This window comes from Panulirus ornatus, chromosome 10 (assembly GCF_036320965.1).
Source record: "Panulirus ornatus isolate Po-2019 chromosome 10, ASM3632096v1, whole genome shotgun sequence".
In the NCBI taxonomy this organism is placed as follows: domain Eukaryota; kingdom Metazoa; phylum Arthropoda; class Malacostraca; order Decapoda; family Palinuridae; genus Panulirus; species Panulirus ornatus.
In genome coordinates, this window is record NC_092233.1 from 5,276,845 (window position 1) to 5,303,262 (window position 26,418).

The 26,418-nt window shown below is 42.3% G+C and overlaps 2 protein-coding genes across 3 annotated transcripts in view; one reads left to right on the forward strand and one right to left on the reverse strand.

Moving 5' to 3' along the window:
• The first annotated feature begins 4,525 nt into the window (after positions 1-4,525).
• On the forward strand, positions 4,526-17,777 carry LOC139750710 (sodium-dependent nutrient amino acid transporter 1-like). Its single transcript, XM_071665384.1, has 6 exons — positions 4,526-4,687; positions 5,277-5,550; positions 11,226-11,639; positions 16,084-16,318; positions 16,939-17,186; positions 17,676-17,777. Exons 1-6 carry the CDS (start codon positions 4,527-4,529, stop codon positions 17,775-17,777), a joined length of 1,434 nt encoding a protein of 477 aa, XP_071521485.1. The 5' UTR covers position 4,526.
• Positions 17,778-18,562: 785 nt separating this feature from the next.
• LOC139750746 (sodium-dependent nutrient amino acid transporter 1-like) overlaps positions 18,563-26,418 on the reverse strand; it is a 37,484-nt gene continuing 29,628 nt past the window's right edge. Inside the window, exons 4-8 of one of the 2 annotated variants that reach the window (XM_071665452.1) lie at positions 26,078-26,297; positions 25,237-25,510; positions 23,151-23,663; positions 21,753-21,987; positions 18,563-21,106 (exon numbers count right to left, since the gene is read on the reverse strand). In XM_071665452.1, coding sequence (XP_071521553.1) covers positions 20,913-21,106; positions 21,753-21,987; positions 23,151-23,663; positions 25,237-25,510; positions 26,078-26,297 — 1,436 coding nt within the window. In that variant the 3' untranslated portion in view covers positions 18,563-20,912. The remainder of the gene's footprint in view (positions 21,107-21,752; positions 21,988-23,150; positions 23,664-25,236; positions 25,511-26,077; positions 26,298-26,418) is intronic. The other variant, XM_071665453.1, reaches the window with a different exon arrangement.

Below are 26,418 nucleotides of genomic sequence, written 5' to 3' on the forward strand. Positions count from 1 at the left end.
GAGCTACCTCGCTAACACGGGGAAGGGCGGTTAAGTAATATTATATATATATATATATATATATATATATATATATATATATATATATATATATATATATATATATATATATATATATATATATATATCTTTCTTTCATACTATTCGCCATTTCCCGCATTAGCGAGGTAGCGTTGAGAACAGAGGACTGGGCCCTTGAGGGAATATCCTCACTTGGGCCCCTTCTCTGCTCCCTCTTTTGGAAAAAAAAAAAAAAAAAAAAGAGAGGGGAGGATTTCCAGCCCCCCGCTCCCTCCCCTTTTAGTCGCCTTCTACGACACGCAGGGAATACGTGGGAAGTATTCTTTCTCCCCTATCCCCAGGGATAAAATATATATATATATATATATATATATATATATATATATATATATATATATATATATATATATATATATATATATATATATATATATATATTTCTTTTTCTTTCATACTATTCGCCATTTCCAGCGATAGCGAGGTAGAGTTAAGAACAGAGGACTGGGCCTTTGAGGGAATATCCTCACCTGGCCCCCTTCTCTGCTCCTACTTTTGGAAAAAAAAAAGAGAAAAACGAGAGGGGAGGATTTCCAGCCCCCCGCTCCCTTCCCTTTTAGTTGCCTTCTACGACACGCAGGGAATACGTGGGAAGTATTCTTTCTCCCCTATCCCAAGGGCGCGGGGGACGGCGACGGGGCAAAGTGAATAAATAGATAAATATATATAGGGGAGAAAGAATACTTCCCACGTATTCCCTGCATGTCGTAGAAGGCGACTAAAAGGGAAGGGAGCGGGGGGCTGGAAATCCTCCCCTCTCATTTTTTTTTTAAATTTTCCAAAAGAAGGAACAGAGAAGGGGGCCATATGAGGATATTCCCTCAAAGGCCCAGTCCTCTGTTCTTAACGCTACCTCGCTAATGCGGGAAATGGCGAATAGTATGAAAAAAAAATATATATATATATATATATATAAGGGATAATATATATATATATATATATATATATATATATATATATATATATATATATATATATATATATATATATATATATATATGCTAGGAAAAGACAACAAAGGCCACGTTCGTTCACACTCAGTCTCTCGCTCTTATGTATAATGCACCGAAACCACAGCTCCCTACTGTTGACGTCCTACCACGAAACACCATAACATTTACGATCCACCACAAGGCCAGCAACCGCTCGTCCTTTTCAGCTGTTCAGGCGGGACGTGATGTTTACGGTATGCGGTGATTTGCCTTATTATAACAAGACCTGGCAACTCCATGTACAGGTGCTTACACCAGGCGGCCCCTCCTGGTGGTTAGTGAGTCAGTGCATCTCAAGGGAATGTACATGAGAAGTGACACCATTACTGCTGGGAATCACTGCTGGGTACACAACAATGCAAATTATACCGGACACCGTACCGTCCTTTATATCAACCGCGGAGAATCAGGTAAAGATTTTATTCTGAGTGAAGTAGGGGTCGTAACAGCAGCCGCCCAGGGTGAGACTATCGTCGTGACTGAGTGAGGGGTTTCTCCATTCTCCAAGTGTTAACTTCTCCACTTACAAGAGAGGTGAGGGATGTTTGGTTTCCTCACACCTCCTCCGCTCGTGTCACATGAGTGTGAAACATAATCAGTAAACCCATGACATACAAGCAGTCATGAAAGATAAGACAGGTATCAAATGTACATAGAGTCGGAAATTATCAGCAATCATCAGGCATGTAAGTCTAACGCCGTCGCAAGTTTAATCATTCTCCTACCTTGATCATAATTGTACATTTTCATATTTGTATGATTTATAACTTGATCGATAACTCCTCTGTACGTAGAAACGTATGTTAGCTCTAGAATTAGGTATTGTGTCTAAATATATGTTGTTCTTCCGTCTTCTTCCCAGCAGAAGTATATAATGACAGTGTGTGTTGCAGGGCGCGGTCAACCAAGCCTTCGAGGATGAGCCAGTTGGCGGGGTGCCCAAGGATGAGCACCCGCGACCCTCCCTCACCACCCACGTGAGTCACTTTATCTACTACAGGAAGGTCTTAGCGAACGGCTTCTGTTTTCATACTACAACATTTACATATCTACATTCAAAGATCATTCTGTATTGGGTTTCAAGACCTAAAAGCACAAAAGGCACAATTAAATTTGTCAACATATAATCTCTCATACTTTATGAAGGAATATCATCATAGGGTAATAATAATACAATAATCTATCAATATCTATCAGATCAAACCAGACAAGGCGATCAACGAGCAGTGAAAGAAGTATAGGTAGTGGGAGATGATATTGCTTGATATTGGAATCAACAAAATTTAAACTGACCTTCAGTGAGTATCGAATCAAACTTATGACAGTATTTACAGTGATGAGTGCCCGATGCTCGAGTAAGGATCTGTGAACACAAATAAAAAAAAAAAGGGGCCATGTTTTGCGTCATCCTGACCCAAGCACATTACAAATTTCCCAAGATAAACAAGAGTATCTGGAGCAATCATGGTGCACTATACTACAGAAGAACATAAGAAGTAAGGACACTGCAAGAGGCGTATTGGCCCATGCTAGGCAGGTCCTGAGTCTGTCCACACTATAACCAACCACCTGAACCCATAAACACATCCAACCTTCGTGTAAATGTGTAAATTGTGATGTTGAGTAAACACAGGAGAGAGCTTCTGAGTTTTGTTCGAACGTTTCGCTCTGGGCAGAAGCCTTCTTCAGAGAATCTGAGTAAGACACTTGGTAAGATACACGTCCCAGCAAGAGACTGCTAAGATACACGTTTATGTATATCCCAGCAAGAGACTGTTGCCCCATTGGACGCCCCTCCGCGTTCCTTATTCCCAGCTGGCCATGTTTCTCATTCCTCCGCCGTTCTCAGCTTCCACACGCTTTTCTTATTTGATTGTTCAATCCCTCATGCATTATATTCGCCTCTTGCCGCTTGGGTAGGTGTCCGTACTTGTCTAAGTGGACGACAAATGCATTCGATGTCCCGTGAAGACGTATATCAGCTTTATGTTCGCCGATCCTTTTAGCAATACCTCGCCCTGTTTCCTCATAGTATGTGAACGGACATCCAGAACATGGTTTACTCTATATTGCGCTATCCTTGTTGATATATATATGGATTGAACCAGGGCATGTGAAGCGTCTGGTGTAAACCATGGAAAGTTCTGTGGGGCCTGGATGTGGAAAGGGAGCTGTGGTTTCGGTGCATTATTACATGACAGCTAGAGACTGAGTGTGAACGAATGTGGCCTTTGTTGTCTTTTCCTAGCGCTACCTCGCACACATGAGGGGGGAGGGGGTTGTTATTTCATGTGTGGCGAGGTGGCGATGGGAATGAATAAAGGCAGACAGTATGAATTATGTACATGTGTATATATGTATATGTCTGTGTGTGTATATATATGTATACGTTGAGATGTATAGGTATGTATATTTGCGTGTGTGGACGTGTATGTATATACATGTGTATGAGGGTGGGTTGGGCCATTCTTTCGTCTGTGGGAGGTGGGTTGATTAGAAAGGGTAGCGAGTGGTGGAATGAAGAAGTAAGATTATTAGTGAAAGAGAAGAGAGAGGCATTTGGACGATTTTTGCAGGGAAAAAATGCAAATGAGTGGGAGATGTATAAAAGAAAGAGGCAGGAGGTCAAGAGAAAGAACAAAGAGCTAGGTACCCATTTTATCGACCAACCCCTTGGGCATGGATGAGCAGCTGGGTTGACTGTGGACCGACTGCCGCAAGCAGGATTCGAACCTATGTGCTCGAACCTGGGCGACCCATAAATGCGTCACGGTCAGGAACGCTAACCGCTACACCACGGGAGTCCACACATCCAAGACTTTCTCTCTTTTGGCATCCCTATCTATGAGTTTGTAATCCAGTCATGCCCACTGACCATCTTTCCTACTCGCATACCTATTCTTGCGTGTATTCTTTTTAATTTAGGTATTCCCAATCACTAGTCATTTTTCAGCTTCTCGCCATTTTCATTCACCTTGCCTCTCATGATCTTCCTTTGTATGACCAAGGGCATAAGCGCTAGTAATCACTCATCTCTTGCAATGTAATTTCGTTTTAACCCACATCAGTCTGGAGCTCACTTCCTCACACTCTTTTACACATTTCCACAGCTCCTGCTTCAGCAGTTTTGCTACTCCTTCCTCAATTTTTGCAATCACATCAATCCCTGACATTACTCTTAGGACATTTCCAATTCATTCTTCCCCTTTACCCTTGAGTTTTGTTGCACTCAGAGCCTGAACATCCAGGTTTTTCCTCAAACGTATTACCTGTCTCTCCTTTCTTCTCGTCTTGATTACATCCACACGTGCAAGCCCGAGCCTTAGAGGGACATAAAAGACAGAAATCAATATTCAATCTCATAACATTTCTTCACAAAGCACTGGCCTCTCCTCAGGTGTTGGTTACGGACAGGCGCTCGTTTCATGGACTGTGTCAACGTACTGTGCTCCTCTGATGGCCCTTTCTATCTTCTACTTCTTCGCCTCCTTCAGCAGTGTACTGCCCTGGGCCGTGTGTGGTGCCTGGGCCGACGAGACTTGTGTGGACGCCAGCACCAACATCAGCTTGGCCAACGACACCAGGGGCCTCACCACGGCGGCCGAGGACTACTTTAGGTAAGATGGCCTGAAGTTGGCGAGCTAATCTTCCCTTCACCCACACTCCTCACTGGGTACACTCACAGTCCGTACAAGACACTGTGTACACAAGTATTATGTACAGTAAGCATGGTACTCTCACGCCTGATTCTTCAACTTGATGATTACTATCACCCTTCCTGCATGATTCCTGAGGCTGACACATAAGTTTGGAGTCATCTGATAACAGGTAACCTTCCTGACAGGGTGGTTGAGGATGCTTGGAATTCAGTTTGAATGACTTGGCGTTTGTCACTTAAACCGATATATAAATACATCAGTGAACAAAGAATCTTTGAAACTATCAAGAATCTTTTGCTTCTAGAATGTAAGATTTAGTTCAAGCACTTGATTTCCACCATCCACCTGTGTCAGGCTTGATTCTTTTGTCTGATTTTACCTCTTACGTCATACGTGTTGTTGGTGCATTGTTTTGTTCGTATATGGTCACACCACACACACACACACACACACACACACACACACACACACACACACACACACACAACAGTGGCCTTGGATGGCATACATATTGTCAGTGTCTGACTCGGTCCCTCCTGCTGGCCAGGAACGAGGTGACCAAGCTAGATCCTCTGGGCTTCCAAAACGGCGTGGGACTGCCGGAGTGGCGGCTCTCACTGTGTCTGCTGCTGTCGTGGGTCGCCGTCTTCCTGGTGCAGGTCAAGGGTGTCCGAAGCTCAGGCAAGACAGCCTACTTCACCGCCATCTTCCCCTACGTGGTGCTCTTTGTGATGCTGGTGCGCGGGGTCACACTCCCGGGCGCGTACAAGGGCGTCCTCTTCTTCATCACACCAAGATGGGAGAAGCTACTCGAACCAGGAGTAAGGTTCTCTCTTGTATTCCTTATCTTCTGAAGGCTGCTGATACTCTCGTTTACTCTTATCTTTCTTACTCGACCGCCTTTTCCCGCGTTAGCCAGGAACAGACGAAGGAAGGCCACATCTGCTCACATTCATTCTCGAGTTAACCCCAAACCTCACCTTGATACCAAGAATCTTTTAGTTTTGCCATCTAGTGATAATTTTACTGCAGACTCCAACCTATTCAGAGCCTCTGATATAAATGCATCCTCTAGCAATAACAATACCGGTAAGAATATCTTAATCAGAAACTCGCCAGAAAACTCTGCGAGTTGTGTTTGCAGAAAACCTTGTAAAAGCTGTAATATGTTTGATATTGGGCTGACTCATGAGGCTTTCTCTATTAGACTTAGCAACAAAAATATTGCATAAGAACAAGACAGGTTTCTAATGCCCAGTGTATTCATGTTAGGAATCATGACTTGTACTGATATGTAATCAATACAATGGTCATGATAATAGTGATATTTCAAGTATAACCTGTTACTCTTTGATCAGTTGTCTTGATTTCATTACAGTAGTGCTAATACAAGTATAACCTGTACCTCTTTGATCAACTGAAATATCATTGCATCTTCCCTTATTAGATATACAAATAATTGTAACGTGAATATCAGTGAAGGTCTATATAACTAAATACCTTTGAAGGAGACAAAACTTGTACACCGTTTGTAGTCTTGAACACAATAGATTTTACGAGAGACGCAGTGCCAGACCCGAAAATCATAAAACACAAACACGTGTACCAACGCGTCTAACTTACTATTTTTTCATACATATTCGCCACTTCCCAAGTTAGCAAGGTAGTGTTAAGAACAGAGGACTGAGTCTCCGAGGGAATATTTTCACTTGGCTCCCCTCCCTGTTCCCTATTTTTGAAAATCAAAAAACGGGAGGGGAGGATTTCCAGCCCCCCGCTCCCTCTCCTTTTAGTCGCTTTCTACGACACGCAGGGAATAAGTGGGAAGTATTTTTCCTCCCCTATCCCCAGGGACAATATATATATATATATATATATATATATATATATATTGTCTTTTCCTAGCACTACGTTGGGGGGGGGATGCTATTTCATGTGTGGCGGGGTGGCGACGGGAATGAATAAAGGCAGCAAGTAAGAATATATATATATATATATATATATATATATATATATATATATATATATATATATATATATATATATATATATATATATATATCCGTGTATGTATATATATGTATACGTTGAAATGTATAGGTATGTATATGGGCGTGTGTGGACGTGTATGTATACATGTGTATGTGGGTGGGTAGGGCCGTTTTTTCGTCTGCTTCCTTGTGTTACCTCGCTAACGCGGGAGACAGCGACAAAGTATAATGATAATGATAATATATATATATATATATATATATATATATATATATATATATATATATATATATATATATATATATATATATATATATATATATATTTTTTTTTTTTTTTTTTTTGCTTTGTCGCTGTTTCCCGCGTTTGCAAGGTAGCGCAAGGAAACAGACGAAAGAAATGGCCCAACCCACCCCCATACACATGTATATACATACGTCCACACACGCAAATATACATACCTACACAGCTTTCCATAGTTTACCCCAATCGCTTCACATGCCCTGATTCAATCCACTGACAGCACGTCAACCCCGGTATACCACATCGATCCAATGCACTCTATTCCTTGCCCGCCTTTCACCCTCCTGCATGTTCAGGCCCCGATCACACAAAATCTTTTTCACTCCATCTTTCCACCTCCAATTTGGTCTCCCACTTCTCCTCGTTCCCTCCACCTCTGACACATATATCCTCTTGGTCAATCTTTCCTCACTCATTCTCTCCATGTGCCCAAACCATTTCAAAACACCCTCTTTTGCTCTCTCAACCACGCTCTTTTTATTTCCACACATCTCTCTTACCCTTACGTTACTTACTCGATCAAACCACCTCACACCACACATTGTCCTCAAACATCTCATTTCCAGCACATCCATCCTCCTGCGCACAACTCTATCCATAGCCCACGCCTCGCAACCATACAACATTGTTGGAACCACTATTCCTTCAAACATACCCATTTTTGCTTTCCGAGATAATGTTCTCGACTTCCACACATTCTTCAAGGCTCCCAGGATTTTCGCCCTCTCCCCCACCCTATGATCCACTTCCGCTTCCATGGTTCCATTCGCTGCCAGATCCACTCCCAGATATCTAAAACACTTTACTTCCTCCAGTTTTTCTCCATTCAAACTTACCTCCCAATTGACTTTACCCTCAACCCTACTGTACCTAATAACCTTGCTCTTATTCACATTTACTCTTAACTTTCTTCTTTCACACACTTTACCAAACTCAGTCACCAGCTTCTGCAGTTTCTCACATGAATCAGCCACCAGCGCTGTATCATCAGCGAACAACAACTGACTCACTTCCCAAGCTCTCTCATCCACAACAGACTTCATAGTTGCCCCTCTTTCCAAAACTCTTGCATTCACCTCCCTAACAACCCCATCCATAAACAAATTAAACAACCATGGAGACATCACACACCCCTGCCGCAAACCTACATTCACTGAGAACCAATCACTTTCCTCTCTTCCTACAAGTACACATGCCTTACATATACATATACATATATATACATATACACATATATACATATACATATATATATATATTACCCTTCCCTCAATTCTCTCCATACCGAACACATGCACGTGCGGCACGTGGCGAACATCTGTGGAGTAACACGTGTGCAAAACATCTGGTCTGAGGCGAAGTGTTCGTTATCAGTACCTCGCCAACACCAGCACACCTGTTCGACACCCTGGCTCAACTGTACATAACATTCTGGTTCAGGAGAGCATTGGTTGCGTGGTGCGGTGCAGGAGGCATAATCCCCTCACCTACAGTAGCGCATCGCACATCAAGGCAGGGTTTCGGCCCTTCACGCCAGGTTGTTTCTTCATCTTGAAGCTACAGAGTGACGCTTCTAGACTGAACATATTTGTACTTTTGATGATGTACTTTATAACACACACACACACACACACACACACACACACACACACACACACACATATATATATATATATATATATATATATATATATATATATATATATATATATATATATATATATATATACATATATATATATTATTTTTTTTTTTATTATACTTTGTCGCTGTCTCCCGCGTTTGCGAGGTAGCGCAAGGAAACAGACGAAAGAAATGGCCCAACCCCCCCCATACACATGTATATACATACGTCCACACACGCAAATATACATACCTACACAGCTTTCCATGGTTTACCCAAGACGCTTCACATGCCCTGATTCAATCCACTGACAGCACGTCAACCCCAGTATACCACATCGCTCCAATTCACTCTATTCCTTGCCCTCCTTTCACCCTCCTGCATGTTCAGGCCCCGATCACACAAAATCTTTTTCACTCCATCTTTCCACCTCCAATTTGATCTCCCTCTTCTCCTCGTTCCCTCCACCTCCGACACATATATCCTCTTGGTCAATCTTTCCTCACTCATTCTCTCCATGTGCCCAAACCACTTCAAAACACCCTCTTCTGCTCTCTCAACCACGCTCTTTGTATTTCCACACATCTCTCTTACCCTTACGTTACTCACTCGATCAAACCACCTCACACCACACATTGTCCTCAAACATCTCATTTCCAGCACATCCATCCTCCTGCGCACAACTCTATCCATAGCCCACGCCTCGCAACCATACAGCATTGTTGGAACCACTATTCCTTCAAACATACCTATTTTTGCTTTCCGAGATAATGTTCTCGACTTCCACACATTCTTCAAGGCCCCCAGAATTTTCGCCCCCTCCCCCACCCTATGATCCACTTCCGCTTCCATGGTTCCATCCGCTGCCAGATCCACTCCCAGATATCTAAAACACTTCACTTCCTCCAGTTTTTCTCCATTCAAACTCACCTCTCAATTGACTTGACCCTCAACCCTACTGTACCTAATAACCTTGCTCTTATTCACATTTACTCTTAACTTTATTCTTCCACGCACTTTACCAAACTCAGTCACCAGCTTCTGCAGTTTCTCACATGAATCAGCCACCAGCGCTGTATCATCAGCGAACAACAACTGACTCACTTCCCAAGCTCTCTCATCCCCAACAGACTTCATACTTGCCCCTCTTTCCAAAACTCTTGCATTTACCTCCCTAACAACCCCATCCATAAACAAATTAAACAACCATGGAGACATCACACACCCCTGCCGCAAACCTACATTCACTGAAAACCAATCACTTTCCTCTCTTCCTACACGTACACATGCCTTACATCCTCGATAAAAACTTTTCACTGCTTCTAACAACTTTCCTCCCACACCATATATTCTTAATACCTTCCACAGAGCATCTCTATCAACTCTATCATATGCCTTCTCCAGATCCATAAATGCTACATACAAATCCATTTGCTTTTCTAAGTATTTCTCACATACATTATATATATATATATATATATATATATATATATATATATATATATATATATATATATATATATATATATATATATATATATATATATAATATTAGTGAAGCTGGAAGCAGGTTTTCTCAAATGCACATAGAACTGAATATGATACCATATTCAGAATTATTAATCATTTTTCTTATGTTCTCTAATTTTCTCAGTATCATTCTACCATTACATGGGTGCTCAAACACCAGTTGTCCAAAAATATCCATTTTATTTCAATCAAGCTTTCGCCTTCACAGAAGCAATATCAGGAACAGTGTTAAGCGAGGTAGGAATATAGAAAGTTCATCACTAAGTACACTTAAGTTGGGCCAAGGGATACCACCATTGACCAGATGTGGAATTGAGGTTAGATCAGGCTCGTCTGATTCTCTCTGATCTTCGTAACCTAACATCGGACCGGGTGGGTCAGCGACGTGTCCCACCTGTCTCAAAACTGCATTAAGTCTGTGTCCTATTGGCGGGCTATCAAAGAGCAGTATGACGCATTACACATGACAGCTAGAGACTGAGTGTGAACGAATGCGGCCTTTTTTTTTTTTGTCTGTTTTCCTGGTGCTACTTAGCTGAAGCGGGGGAAGAGTGATGCTGTTTCTTGTTGGGCGGGGTAGCGCCAGGAATGGATGGAGGCAAGTATGAATATGTACAAGTGAATATATATGTATGTCTGTGTATGTGTATGTATGTATATGTACGTGTATGGGCGTATATAAATATATATATATATATATATATATATATATATATATATATATATATATATATATATATATATATATATATATATGAACGAAGTGCATATGAACGCGCACTTTCATAGAACATACAAACCCCGCTGTTCACCAACGTCAGAGGAAGGGTATTCGAGTACATAGTGTTCGAATAGTCATTTCCCTATTAGGCGCGATCATAGTTTAGCGGTAGCGCTCCCGCCTGTTACGCAGGGGTCCCGGGTTCGAACCTGGCTGTTGAGGTTTGTATGTTGTATATATATGTATATATATATATCATGATTAAAACCTTTAACACTACGTGAAAACTGATCTATGATGCGTATCCTCCCTTGCGTGGTGTGCAGGTGTGGTACGCGGCGGTAGAGCAGGCGTTCTTTAGCTTGGCTGTTGGGTTTGGGGTAATTACTGTCCTAGCGTCGTACAACACCTTCCGCCATGATGTGTACCGCGACGCTACCATCATCTCCTTCGCTGACACCTTCACCTCACTCCTGGCTGGCTTCACCACCTTCTCCATCCTGGGTCACCTGGCAGAGCTGCTGGGTGTTGAGGTGTCGCAGGTGATCAAGGGTGGTGGCACCTCCCTGGCATTCATCAGCTACCCTGACGTCTTAGCCAGGTTCCAGTACGTTCCTCAAGTGTTTTCCGTCCTGTTCTTCTTGATGATGTTCACACTGTGTCTGGGCAGCAACATGCACACCAGCAATGTGGCCATAACCATCATCATGGACCAGTTCCCTCACGTACGGACGTGGAAGGTGACTTGTATGTGATCCCACAAGGCCAGCACGTCCTCACCCTCGTCAACCACTACTGTGGGGTGAGTCAACCAAGCGTATTACCGTTTTGTTTACTGATCCTTTGATGATTGGTGTAATGGGATAACTCATAGCACTAAAATCCTCACACTTTACAAAAGTTGAAATGGATCTGATTCTTAATGACTTGTCAGATGAACTTGGTTGTATGCGTATTTAATATTTCTTTACGTTCAAATTCCGATTGAAATCATCTTACACCAGTACGACTAACCTACTATCTTCAGGCGTCGTAACCGAATAGATTTCCCATGCCTGTATGTCACTGCCACGCTGTTCTGTCACTACTCAGTTCAATTTGTTGATATTCTCTTTACACACACACACACACACACACACACACACACACACACACACACACACACACACACACATACACATGTATATGTGGACTCATAAGAATATATATATATATATATATATATATATATATATATATATATATATATATATATATATTTTTTTTTTTTTTTTTTTCATACTATTCGCCATTTCCCGCATTAGCGAGGTAGCGTTAAGAACAGAGGACTGGGCCTTTGAGGGAATATCCTCATATGGCCCCCTTCTCTGTTCCTTCTTTTGGAAAATTTAAAAAAAAAATGAGAGGGGAGGATTTCCAGCCCCCCGCTCCCTTCCCTTTTAGTCGCCTTCTACGACATGCAGGGAATACGTGGGAAGTATTCTTTCTCCCCTATATATATTTATCTATTTATTCACTTTGCCCTGTCGCCGTCCCCCGCGCCAGCGAGGCAGCGCAAGGAAACAGACGAAAGAACGGCCCAACCCACCCACACACACACGTATATACATACACGTCCACACACACCACATACACACACCTATACATCTCAACGTATACATACACACACACACACAGACATATACACATATACCCATGTACACAATTCACACTGTCTGCCCCCATTCATTCCCATCGCCACCCCGCCACACATGGAACAACAACATCCTCCCCCCCCATGTGTGTGAGGCAGCGCTAGGAAAAGACAACAAAGGCCCCATTCGTTCACACTCAGTCTCCAGCTGTCATGCAACAATGCACCGAAACCACAGCTCCCTTTCCACATCCAGGCCCCACAGAACCCTCCATGGCCCACCCCAAACGCTCCACACGCCCCGGCTCAACCCATTGACACCACGTCGACCCCAGTACACCACATCGTTCCAATTCACTCCACTCCCCGCACGCCCCCCACCCTCCCGCATGTTCAGGCCCCGATAACTCAAAATCTTTTTCACTCCATCCCTCCCCCTCCAATTTGGTCTCCCACTTCTCGTTCCCTCCATATATATATATATATATATATATATATATATATATATATATATATATATATATATATATATATATATTGTTACGAACGTGTGCGCGTGTGCCCACATGTTCGTGTATATAACATGTGTGTGCCCTTGCGTATAGAGATGTCTTCCTCTGAGAATGGCTCGGAGCTTCTGTTCCCACTAAGCATTAGGCTTAATGATTTAATTTTGAAGCCTATGGTCATTTGTCCTTGAGCTGTCAATTAATTACGGAGTGTGAGCTGCCCAGAATGTGCGACGCTAGAATACCCCAACCAACCACAAGTGCTCTTAGTCCCATAGCCAATCAAGGGTGGCGTTATAGCGAGCAGGGCGGAGACTCGTCTTTGTAATAAATACCCATGACACCCGCTGAGAGGCCTCTCTCTCTAGCCCAGCGAGGTAAGTGGTTCTCCGCTGCTGTAAGCCTGTAAGCCCGTTACCCGAGTACTGTGCTGTAAGCCTGTAAGCCCGTTATAATTATCAAAGTGTAATGTTATTATTATTTATTCATTTATTATTTTGCTTTGTCGCTGTCTCCCGCGTTTGCGAGGTAGCGCAAGGAAACAGACGAAGGAAATGGCCCAACCCACCTCCATATACATGTATATACATACACGTCCACACACGCAAATATACATACCCATACATCTCAATTTACACACACACACACACACACATATATATATATATATATATATATATATATATATATATATATATATATATATATATATACACACAGACAATTACATATATACACATGTACACAATTCACACTGTCTGCCTTTATTCATTCCCATCGCCACCTCTCCACACATGGAATAACATCCCCCTCCCCCCTCATGTGTGCGAGGTAGCGCTAGGAAAAGACAACAAAGGCCCCATTCGTTCAAACTCAATCTCTAGCTGTCATGCAGTAATGCCCGAAACCACAGCTCCCTTTCCACATCCAGGCCCCACAGAACTTTCCATGGTTTACCCCAGACGCTTCACATGCCCTGATTCATTCCATTGACAGCACGTCGACCCCGGTATACCACATCGATCCAATTCACTCTATTCCTTGCCCGCCCTTCACCCTCCTGCATGTTCAGGCCCCGATCACTCAAAATCTTTTTCACTCCATCTTTCCACCTCCAATTTGGTCTCCCACTTCTCCTCGTTCCCTCCACCTCCGACACATATATCCTCTTGGTCAATCTTTTCTCTCTCATTCTCTCCATGTGCCCAAACCATTTCAAAACACCCTCTTCTGCTCTCTCAACCACGCTCTTTTTATTTCCACACATCTCTCTTACCCTTACATTACTTACTCGATCAAACCACCTCACACCACATATTGTCCTCAAACATCTCATTTCCAGCACATCCACCCTCCTGCGCACAACTCTATCCATAGCCCACGCCTCGCAACCATACAACATTGTTGGAACCACTATTTCTTGAAACATACCCATTTTTGCTTTCCGAGATAATGTTCTCGACTTCCACACATTCTTCAAGGCTCCCAGGATTTTCGCCCCCTCCCCCACCCTATGATTCACTTCCGCTTCCATGGTTCCATCCGCTGCCAGATCCACTCCCAGATATCTAAAACACTTCACTTCCTCCAGTTTTTCTCCATTCAAACTTACCTCCCAGTTGACTTTACCCTCAACCCTACTGTACCTAATAACCTTGCTCTTATTCACATTTACTCTTAACTTTCTTCTTTCACACACTTTACCAAACTCAGTCACCAGCTTCTGCAGTTTCTCACATGAATCAGCCACCAGCGCTGTATCATCAGCGAACAACAACTGACTCACTTCCCAAGCTCTCTCATCCCCAACAGACTTCATACTTGCCCTTCTTTCCAAAACTCTTGCATTCACCTCCCTAACAACTCCATCCATAAACAAATTAAACAACCATGGAGAGATCACACACCCCTGCCGCAAACCTACATTCACTGAGAACCAATCACTTTCCTCTCTTCCTACACGTACACATGCCTTACATCCTCGATAAAAACTTTTCACTGCTTCTAACAACTTGCCTCCCACACCATATGTTTTTAGTACCTTCCACAGAGCATCTCTATCAACTCTATCATATGCCTTCTCCAGATCCATAAATGCTACATACAAATCCATTTGCTTTTCTAAGTATTTCTCACATATATTCTTCAAAGCAAACATATATATATATATATATATATATATATATATATATATATATATATATATATATATATATATATATATATATAAATATATATATATATATATATATATATATATATATATATATATATATATATATATATATATATATATATATATATATATAGCTTGTCGTAAATTCTTGTTTGTTATAGTGATATGTTTTTGTTTTCTTCGTGTGACAACATCAACCCTTTATATTTAACTTTCCAGACTCGAGATTCTGCCTGGCCCTCCAGACAAAATGGTATTGTGGGACTTTTTCGAGCAAATAAACAAGAAATACACGCCTTCCAAGAAATTTTCAAATATTTTCTTATTTTCACGGGGGCATTTCTTACCTTCCAGTCGCTAATGGCAATAGCTCTGACTTTCCAGGGATGGATGATATAGTTTCTAACGCTTCCCAGTAACTTGAGACAGTGTTTCAGATCTTTGGGCACTCGTCGCGTACACCTGAATATTTTTTGCCAAACTTAGCTTATCTTTCAGGAGCTTCGTAAAACGTTTCTAATGTTACAGAGATTCACAGGGATTCATGACCTGATAATTTCTGACAACTTCTGTAGTCTTATACAGATAAGAGATAATGATATACATATTCATCTTCCAGCGAGTTTGATGGTAATATTTCTGAGGTTTTGGGGTATTGTTTATTCTAATGTCTGAGCGACTAATCATTATGGTTAGGACCTTCGTGGTATTCATTATACTATCTCTCTCTTAACAGCTAGAGACATGAAGTAATTTTCTTTATGCTCCCGATATAACAGCGACCTTTATCCTATATAGGGAATGTCCATCATCCTGTTGATGGTGTTCTACGATCGAGATATGACAGCGACCTTTATCCTGTACAGGGAGTGTCCATCATCCTGTTGATGGTGTTTGAAGTGGTAGCCATCATGTGGGTGTATGGCATCAGGAAATTCAAAGCCGACATCGAGTTCATGTTGAGGAGGAAGACAGGTCTTTACTGGAAGATCTGCTGGGGCGTCGTCAACCCTTTGTTCCTGAGTGTTGTGTTTGTCTACAGTCAGCTGGAGGCCAAACCTCTCACCTACGGCTCATACGTGTTTGGCACCGTAGCTACAGGTAAGACCACTCGACAAGATGAATAACTATACTTATTATTATACGGAGTTAGAATCAACAGCAACATTTCTCTTTTTTTTCCACCTCATTAAGATCATTGGTCCTTAGTCCAAGGTTAATTTTTGTTGTCAACATTCTGAATTCTTACGCTCTACTTTCAACAAAAATCCAATTTTCTCACTTATTTCCCTGAGAGCGAGGTAGGTGACAGCAGGTGTATGCATGTTTTTGATTCCTAACTACCTAGTGTCTAGCCTTAAAAGAAAAGTAAAAGAAAGACCGTGCTTTTCTATCAGAATTGATATACTATTTTGTTGTCTGTTGCAAGAAACCCATCATGGAAACACCCCAAGTTTTCACAACTGTCCAGAACACTTCAGTGTCTCAGCTGTTACAGAGTTCATAGTTAATCATTTGAAGAAAGATAATCGTTTATGTATCAAAAAAATTTATGCTTGTTTATCAGTTTAGAGTCATTTAGCTTTTTCTTCCTTTTCATATCACAGCATTTCATTAGTTCAAGAAAACATCTTAAGGGTTGTATGATTATTACACAGTACACGGAATACCTACAGTTACAAGGAAACAGTTTGTGGTAAGTGAATGGTTGTCTTCAACAGATATATTCGATGTCGTGTTCTCATGTCTCAGGTGTTGGGATAAGTCTGGCAGCGCTGGCGGTGCTGCTGGTGCCCCTAATCTTCCTGCTGGAGGTGAAGCAGAGATACGCCGACGCCCCCACACTCTGAGAGGCCGTAAGAAACACCTTCAGACCAACCCCGGAGTGGTGCCCCAGAGACCCCGCTCTCCGGCAGGAATATCGGCAGTTCATCTTGAAATTAAACCAGCAACATATCGGTTGATTCAAGTCAGTTGATGATGACTGACGACTTGTCTTGCGAGTCTCTAGTAGCATGAAGACTCAAGATGATCCAGGACTGGTCTGGATAACGTTCCAGTTTGAGCCAGAGGCTCTGCGTGGCGAGGGTGTGTTGAACTCCTGCTTCCAGAAAGAGAGAGAGAGAGAGAGGATTTCTCGCCCGTCTGTCACAAGTGTTGTATATTTCATTTTAGAAAATACGTTCTCTGTAGTCTTTGAGACCTGTTTCTTGGTACTCGCAATGATGACCATTTGCAAGATAAACCTCATTTCATTAATGAAATAATCGATGCTTACACGCGAATACATGTTCAGCTTATATGAATACTAAATATGTATATGGATTACTCTATATGAATAACAATGCACAGATTACTCTACGCGATTTACAATATACAAGGTACTATATCATGTATACTTTATTGCCTCGTGGTCACCAGCAAGAAAAATCACACCAAATAGAAATTCTTTGACCAGGTAACTGTGATGAGCATGAAGAACACTCCCTCAGGTACGATCAATGATGCAGGTGATCTTAAAAGTAGAAAAAGTAATGGGTATACTTTGGAAAATCTCTAGATACCATTATAGGTTCTTTAGGAACTGGGATAACCTACTTAACTGGCTTAGCGAATCCAACTCTCCTTTATCCACGAACACTTGGCAATATATAGGTTTACCGCTGCTCGTTCACCATCACATGTAATTACCTGTCCTATGAACGGACGGATTATCTATGAGTGAACTTTCCCGGTATATAACTTAGCGACTTTATAGCATTAGGAAACAAGTCGTTGGCAAGATTAATCAGTAGAATTACAAACCTTTGATTGTAACGAAAGTAAGGCCCGTCCGTTGCCCATTCTGTCACTCCCTGAAGTAATTGTTCAACTCAGAATCTCTCCGTATGATAAACCGAACCCAGCCCTAACCAGCTCACCTACCGAGCCATCTTGAACTGATTCGCAGTGTGGTGGTCAAGACACTCCTCTCCCTGCCTAAGAGGAGTTACTGAGAGCTTTGCCTCACACTGGGTTCGGGTTCCAGGCATGACAACACATAATTATCAAAAGTGTGAAGATCTAACTACCAGACGCTGGTCCTTTTTTTGTGTGTGTGTGGTTTTTAGAACCACAACGCTGTCTGTTATGGTGGCATTGTAGATTTCATTATATAGAGTGGTATGTGAACGAGATATGAGGCGGGGCACGTTCTAGTGTGTGTGTGTGTTTGTGTGTGTGTGCGTGTATGTTTGTTCCCATCCCTTCCTCATTTCTTTCCTCTCGATGTAGCGTCACACTTTAAGTTCTTCGTCTTCCAGAACAAAGAAGAGATTTCACTTCTTTAATTTCCTTCATTATCACATTCTTATAAGCTTAGGTGGTTACCTCCACCGTGAATGTCAACTCTACGTGGGTAATTGAAAATACCAATTCTTTATTCTCCCACATTCAACAATATTACAGGTGATACATATGTATATATAAATACATAACAACGCTGCCGTCCTTCCTTTATCCTATATTCGAAGTTCCTCTTTGAATTCATCAACTTAACATCATTAACTTAACATCGATTATTATGTTATTTGCTATTTGTGCTATTATGATGTTAAGTTGATGTATGTAAAGAGGAAGGAACTTCGAGTATAGGATAAAGGGAGGAAAGCAGGATTGTTGATATGTATGTATATATACATATGTATCACCTGTCAAACCCCAGTGGGTTGGTATGACATGAGATGTTACAATTTATAAGTATTTCATTACAAACATTACATATATGCAAAAAGTAGACACAAACATAGAATTTCAGGTATCTATTTTTTCCACATTCTAAGACAGTGTTGCACTTTGTGTACAAATCTCCGACCACAAACTTTAGAATAGCACCTGTAGCCTAGCCTTAGTATAGCAGTTACAACATCATGTAATCTGCTTATCTTATTACTTTCTCCATATACATGTTTCACTTTACACAGTTCAATGTGACGGAAAATGTTTCTACTTGTGCTTATCTGAATTCGTCTTCGTGCTTCAAAGAGGACAGTTAGTTCCTATTACAGTTTTGAGGCTTCTAATTGACAACCCAATGTTGTTTTCAACATCACTATTAATACAGGTTTGGCTAAAGCATCAGCTTTGTCATGCTCACGGAGGCCTACACGAAAGGGAATCCATAACAGTTTAATTTGAATCCCCTGAGCAATAATATCCTGAGGATTTTTGTCTTTGCTTGAGAGACCAGCATGTTATATTCTGATCTCTGGTGTGTTAAGGGCAAGTAGTGAAGATAAAGAATCGGGGATGATAAAACAGTCTGTGGCAGTGATTTCTACCTGCTCAAGAGCGATAAGTATGTAGAACAATACAGTTTGTAGAGTAGATGCCCAGTTGTTTCGTCTTAACATTTTTCTCTAATCTACTACCAATGGATTGGATCACAATGGCAGCGCTGCTTGCTCTCCCAGTGGCAGAGTCGCGAGAACCGTCAGTGCAGATACACTAGGCTATATTATTGTCAGTCTGGAGTGTCTGAATATGTTCAAGATCACTGGTTTTGGCTAAGTGTTGAAGGTGAAGATTATAACTAATTAGTTTCTTAGGTGGATTAAGTATGTGTAGCAACGTCAAAGGGATCAGTTATCTGCCAGGGAGGCAGGAAATACTGCCTTTGAGTTATCTGCCAAAGAGGCAGGAGATACTGCTGCTTCCTAAGCTTATACAGATTATGTATTCCGTACATTGTCATTTGGATCCATTTGAAGAGGTCACCCAGGCTCTTGTGTCTAGTGTTAAGGTCTCCAATTAAGACAGTAGGTTCAGTATAAAGAAAATTAGGTCAGTCTGTGTGGTGGAGAAGGTTAGCTGGTGCATAGGCATTTAGTACATTGAGTGGAGAATTGCCGACGCGTCGTACCTTCATGCCGTGGTATTGCGATCCGTCGGGCTTTTGAGACGCTAAGGGTACTTGAGGTAGTGACTGGTTTACAGACCTGAGACAAGTGTTGGTAGATCCAGGATTATAGCATTTGTAATGAGGTGATTTACGTGGGGGTTTAACCGGGAGGAGTTCGACATTGTTGCAGACATATGACATCACTGTCTTCGGTATCGGCCTTGTGGTGGTTAGAATACCCCCCCCCCCCTTTTTTTTTCATCTATGGAGTCAGTGTTCCAACTGAGTATTGTGATGTCACTATATTGTTGAACAATGTTCCTGTGAGCCATTTTCCTTAAAAGTTGCATGGATCTCCCTGATGATGTTAAGTCTTTCGTGTATTTCTTTGTCCCGATTTAGCAGAACGTTTTCTATATTTCCAGGAACTGCAGAATAACTTAATAGGTCTCTAATTCCTTTACCATGAAGGAGTTTGGGAATTGTTTTTTATAAAAGCTTATCAACTTCTGCTTTATTCATCTCGCTATCACCATCACTGTGTGAAGCACTTGACGGTGATACGCCGTTGTTTACCTTTTCATATTCTAAGAGCATTATATGTTATTCCTCCTTAGTAACTTTCTCACTTAGCTCATGTACTTGCTCAAAATGTACATCAGTACTTTTGAACACATTACCGTCACCATGTTTTCATTTAGCAGTTGCATGTTTCCCTGCACCACACCGAAAGAAGTGAGATCTGTTACCAGAGACTCGCAGGACAAGTCGACAGTCATCATCAACTGACTTGAGTCAACCGATATGTTGCTGGTTTTATTTGGAGGAGATGAACTGTTCATATTCGCGCCGGAGAGCGGGGTCTCTAGGGCACCACTCCGGGGTTGGTCTGAAGGTGTTTCTTACGGCCTCCCAGAGTGTGGGGGCGTCGGCGTATCTCCGCTTCACCTCCAGCAGGAAAATTAAGGGCACCAGCAGCACCGCCAGCGCTGCCAGACTTATCCCAACACCTGAGACATGAGAACACGACATTGAGTAGCTTAATGAATTCATCGACTTACATCAGAATTATATAATTATTACATAGATAATTATAACTTTTTAAGAACTCAATAAGTCATTAAGCCTCTATAATGTTTCATTAAATGGCTGAGTTCTTGAGATATATACAGCTAAATATTATCCAGAAAAGAACTTTTATTCTCAAGGCTTGACTGTAGGCCATTCAGAATCATAGACATATGTATTTTTGCTTTCCGGAGGCTTGTGATGGTGTTAACAAGATACAAAATCAGGTGCTAATGTAATACCATATGCAACTCGCCGATACACGAAAAGAATCGATAAGTTTGTACGACATTACGAACTGTAAGATTGAAGTACTGTTGAAAACTTTCACCCAACGTTCCCTCTGTATCCTCCTCTTGCTTTGTGCATTGTTTATTCTGATGTGGGGCTGAAGAAGGAACGTTAATACTAACTGTTGGTCAGTCTGGTTCGTATCTGCTACGACAGTTGTACAGGTTAAGTTAAAAGAAAAAAAAAATTACCCCTATCCGGATCATTGGACCATTCGTCTGATTACTCGAAAAGACTAAGACATGTGGTGATTGACTGTAGATGTATAGCTGTAGACAGTTCGCTGAGTGATCTTACCTGTGGCTATGGCGCCAAACACGTATGGGCCGTAGGTGAGAGGTTTGGCCTCCAGCTGACTGTAAACAAACACGGCACTCAGGAACAAAGGGTTGAAGACACCCCAGCAGATCTTCCAGTAAAGACCTGTCTTCCTTCTCAACATGAACTCGATGTTAACAATGAAATTTTTGATGCCGTACACCCACATGATGGCTACTAGTTCCAAGATCATCAGCAGGAAGATGGACATTCCCTGTAGAGGCAAAGAAAATACACTTCTTAATGTAAAAAATGAATGAATAAATCCGTAACATTTGAAAATATTATTTCTGGATGGTAGAAATGCTAATGGGAGTGCGAGACGTCAAAGATGTTATCCAAACATTCGGAAAGTAAATTGAGAGTCTGTTTTGAATTTTCGAAAGGTCATAACAATCATGGTACATCTATGGAAGCTCAGCTCATCATCATAAATTTTCGAATGCTCAAAAAATATTTTTATCAGTATCCTAGGCAATTAATGATATTATCCTTTATCGTTGGCAAAGCTCATAAGTTTAACAAGTCAATGAAGGTCAAAACCCTGCAGTAATTCCCTGGAACGTCATCAGCCATGTAATTAACCTTCCTGGAAGATGAGAAATGTTTTCATGTCCCAAGAAGTATAGAGGTGCTATTTAAAGATTGTGAAGTGTCAGATGAAACCGCGAATCCAAAGATCAGGAATATCAACTTAACTCCCAGAAGATCTGGAATATCATCTCAAGTCTCTGGAAGTCTGGAAACTCCCATAGATTTCTGGAAAGTCAAAGACCCCCAGAAGCCTCCGGACGGTAGGAAATGCCCCATTGTAAGTCCCTTACAACCAGAGGGCATTCCATAATTTCGTAGAAAGCAGACATTCCATTTTTTTTTCTTTTTTGCTTGGGAGATTAGGGATAATATCCCATGTCTGAAAGACCGAGAAAAGTCCCAAGTTTTGAAAGTCAGAAATTAAAGGCAGATCTGTTTTTCACGTGGAGATAAAGAAACATAATTACGACAAAGCAAGAATACGACAGCATATGTATCGACCAAAGAAATGACAATAGATCTCATTAAACATTATTGATATAATATTATCCTGTGTGCCTGAGGATTTCGTCATTTGACGTGAAGAGAGGTTGGATATGCTGTTGGAAAAAAATCTGACTAGGCGAACTTGGAAACTAGCGTGATTAGGCGACCATCTTTTTGAAGCAGACTTGCAAACATTTTAGTTTATTAAAACATTAAGAAAAGATTAATTACAAGCATGAAGTTTGTTCTACTGAAAGATAACATTGCTCAAGGACGAGAAATGATGCTGTTATCACATGATTATGATCAACAAAGTTTCAATGAACACGAGAGTGATGATGTGCTTGGTTGACTCACCCCACCGTAGTGGTTGACGAGGGTGAGGACGTGCTGGCCTTGTGGGGTCGCATAGATATTGCCCACCAGGAACCCCACCACACACACGCCCAGCGTCACCTTCCACGTCCGTAAGTGAGGGAACTGGTCCATGATGATGGTTATGGCCACATTGTTATAGGCTGTGGCGCTGCCCAGACCCAGGGTGAACATCATCAAGAAGAACAGGACGGAAAACACTTGAGGAACGTACTGGAACCTGGCTAAGACGTCAGGGTAGCTGATGAATGCCAGGGAGGTGCCACCACCCTTGATCACCTGCGACACCTCAACACCCAGCAGCTCTGCCAGGTGACCCAGGATGGAGAAGGTGGTGAAGCCAGCCAGGAGTGAGGTGAAGGTGTCAGCGAAGGAGATGATGGTAGCGTCGCGGTACACATCATGGCGGAAGGTGTTGTACGACGCGAGGACAGTAATTACTCCAAATCCAACAGCCAAGCTAAAGAACGCCTGCTCTACCGCCGCGTACCACACCTGCACACCACGCAAAAATATGTACATGAATGCATCGTGAGGTACAGCAGGATCACAGGGCTCAAACCTTAGAATGTTATTATGTGATTACCGACTGAAGACAACCCACTTCCAGAATCGAGTTCCATTGCTCAGGGAGGAGAGGGTGTGAGACATGATCTTAATACTTAATGGAATAAACGCTACTGGAGCGGTAGGCCCAGACATGATAATAAATCCCAGGAAAATGAAAGGTGAAAAATGGGTTAGACTGACTTTTTTCAAGGTTATTAGGTACAGTAGGGTTGAGGGTCAAGTCAATTGAGAGGTGAGTTTGAATGGAGAAAAACTGGAGGAAGTGAAGTGTTTTAGATATCTGGGAGTGGATCTGGCAGCGGATGGAACCATGGAAGCGGAAGTGGATCATAGGGTGGGGGAGGGGGCGAAAATCCTGGGAGCCTTGAAGAATGTGTGGAAGTCGAGAACATTATCTCGGAAAGCAAAAATGGGTATGTTTGAAGGAATAGTGGTTCCAACAATGTTGTATGGTTGCGAGGCGTGGGCTATGGATAGAGTTGTGCGCAGGAGGATGGATGTGCTGGAAATGAGATGTTTGAGGACAATGTGTGGTGTGAGGTGGTTTGATCGAGTAAGTAATGTAAGGGTAAGAGAGATGTGTGGAAATAAAAAGAGCGTGGTTGAGAGAGCAGAAGAGGGTGTTTTGAAATGGTTTGGGCACATGGAGAGAATGAGTGAGGAAAGATTGACCAAGAGGATATATGTGTTGGAGGTGGAGGGAACGAGGAGAAGTGGGAGACCAAATTGGAGGTGGAAAGATGGAGTGAAAAAGATTTTGTGTGATCGGGGATTGGACATGCAGGAGGGTGAAAGGAGGGCAAGGAATAGAGTGAATTGGATTGATGTGGTATACCGGGGTTGACGTGCTGTCAGTGGATTGAATCAGGGCATGTGAAGCGTCTGGGGTAAACCATGGAAAGTTGTGTGGGGCCTGGATGTGGAAAGGGAGCTGTGGTTTCGGGCATTATTGCGTGGCAGTTAGAGACTGAGTGTGAACGAATGGGGCCTTTGTTGTCTTTTCCTAGTGCTACCTCGCACACATGAGGGGGGAGGGGGATAGTATTCCATGTGTGGCGAGGTGGCGATGGGAGTGAATGGGGCAGACAGTGTGAAATGTGTGCATGGATATATATGTATTGTGTCTGTGTATGTATATATATGTGTACATTGAGATGTATAGGTATGTATATTTGCGTGTGTGTGTATACATTGTGTATGGGGGTGGGTTGGGCCATTTCTTTCGTCTGTTTCCTTGCGCTACCTCGCAAACGCGGGAGACAGCGACAAAGCAAAATAGATAAATATATATATATATATATATATATATATATATATATATATATATATATATATATATATATATATATATATATATATGCGAATATAGTGCATATGAACGCATACATTACAGACAAAGATAAGATGTGAGTAAAAGAGGCCGTTCTTCGTCTTCCTGGCACATAGAGTAACGTAACCTGAGGCAACTGTGAGATGTGGTGGTGGGTGAGGGCCTTACCCCTGGTTGGAGTAGCTTCTCCCATCTTGGTGTGATGAAGAAGAGGACGCCCTTGTACGCGCCCGGGAGTGTGACCCCGCGCACCAGCATCACCAAAAGCACCACGTAGGGGAAGATGGCAGTGAAGTAGGCTGTCTTGCCTGAGCTTCGGACACCCTTGACCTGCACCAGGAAGACGGTGACCCACGACAGCAGCAGACACAGTGAGAGCCGCCACTCCGGCAGTCCCACGCCGTTTTGGAAGCCCAGAGGATCTAGCTGGAGGACCTCATTCCTGGCCAGTAGGAGGGACAAGTCAGACACTGACAATATGTATGCCATCCAGGGCCACTGTTGTGTGTGTGTGTGTGTGTGTGTGTGTGTGTGTGTGTGTGTGTGTGGTGTGACCATATACGAACAAAACAATGCACCAACAACACGTATGACGTAAGAGGTAAAATCAGGCAATAGAATCAAGCCTGACACAGGTGGATGGTGGAAATCAAGTGCTTGAACTAAATCCTACATTCTAGAAGCAAAAGATTCTTTGTTCACTGATGTATTTATATATCAAGTGACAAAAGCCAAGTCATTCAAACTGAATTCCAAGCATCCTCAACCACCCTGTCATGAAGTGACCCTAAGTTTATCTGTTATCAGATGACTCCAAGCTTATCTGTCAGCCTCAGGAATCATGTAGGAAGGGTGATAGTAATCATCGAGTTGAAGAATCAGGCGGTGAGAGTACCATGTTTACTGTACATAATACTTGTGTACACAGTGTCTTGTACGGACTGTGAGTGTACACAGTGAGGAGTGTGGGTGAAGGGAAGACTAGCTCGCCAACTTCAGGCCATCTTACCGAAAGTAGTCCTCGGCCGCCGTGGTGAGGCCCCTGGTGTCGTTGGCCAAGCTGATGTTGGTGCTGGCGTCCACACAAGTCTCGTCGGCCCAGGCACCACACACGGCCCAGGGCAGTACACTGCTGAAGGAGGCGAAGAAGTAGAAGGTACAAAGGGCCATCAGAGACACATAGAACGTTGACACAGTCCATGTAGCGAACGCCTGTCCGTAACCCACACCTGAGGAGAGGCCAGTGCTTTGTGAAGAAATGTTATGAGATTGAAACCACATTTATGATTTTGCAATGATACTTTATAGGATATTACCTGGAGTACCCTTCTGTTGGACGCGTGAAATCAA

What these genes read in the sequence shown, in the direction of transcription:
- LOC139750710 (XM_071665384.1), top strand. Translation starts at nt 4,527, where the DNA reads ATGGCCCTTTCTATCTTCTACTTCTTCGCCTCCTTCAGCAGTGTACTG. An exon ending in CTCACGTACGGACGTGGAAG is followed by an intron (nt 11,640 to 16,083) that starts GTGACTTGTATG and finishes TATCCTGTACAG; the next exon opens with GGAGTGTCCATCATCCTGTT. An exon ending in CAACATATCGGTTGATTCAA is followed by an intron (nt 17,187 to 17,675) that starts GTCAGTTGATGA and finishes TTCTTTGACCAG; the next exon opens with GTAACTGTGATGAGCATGAA.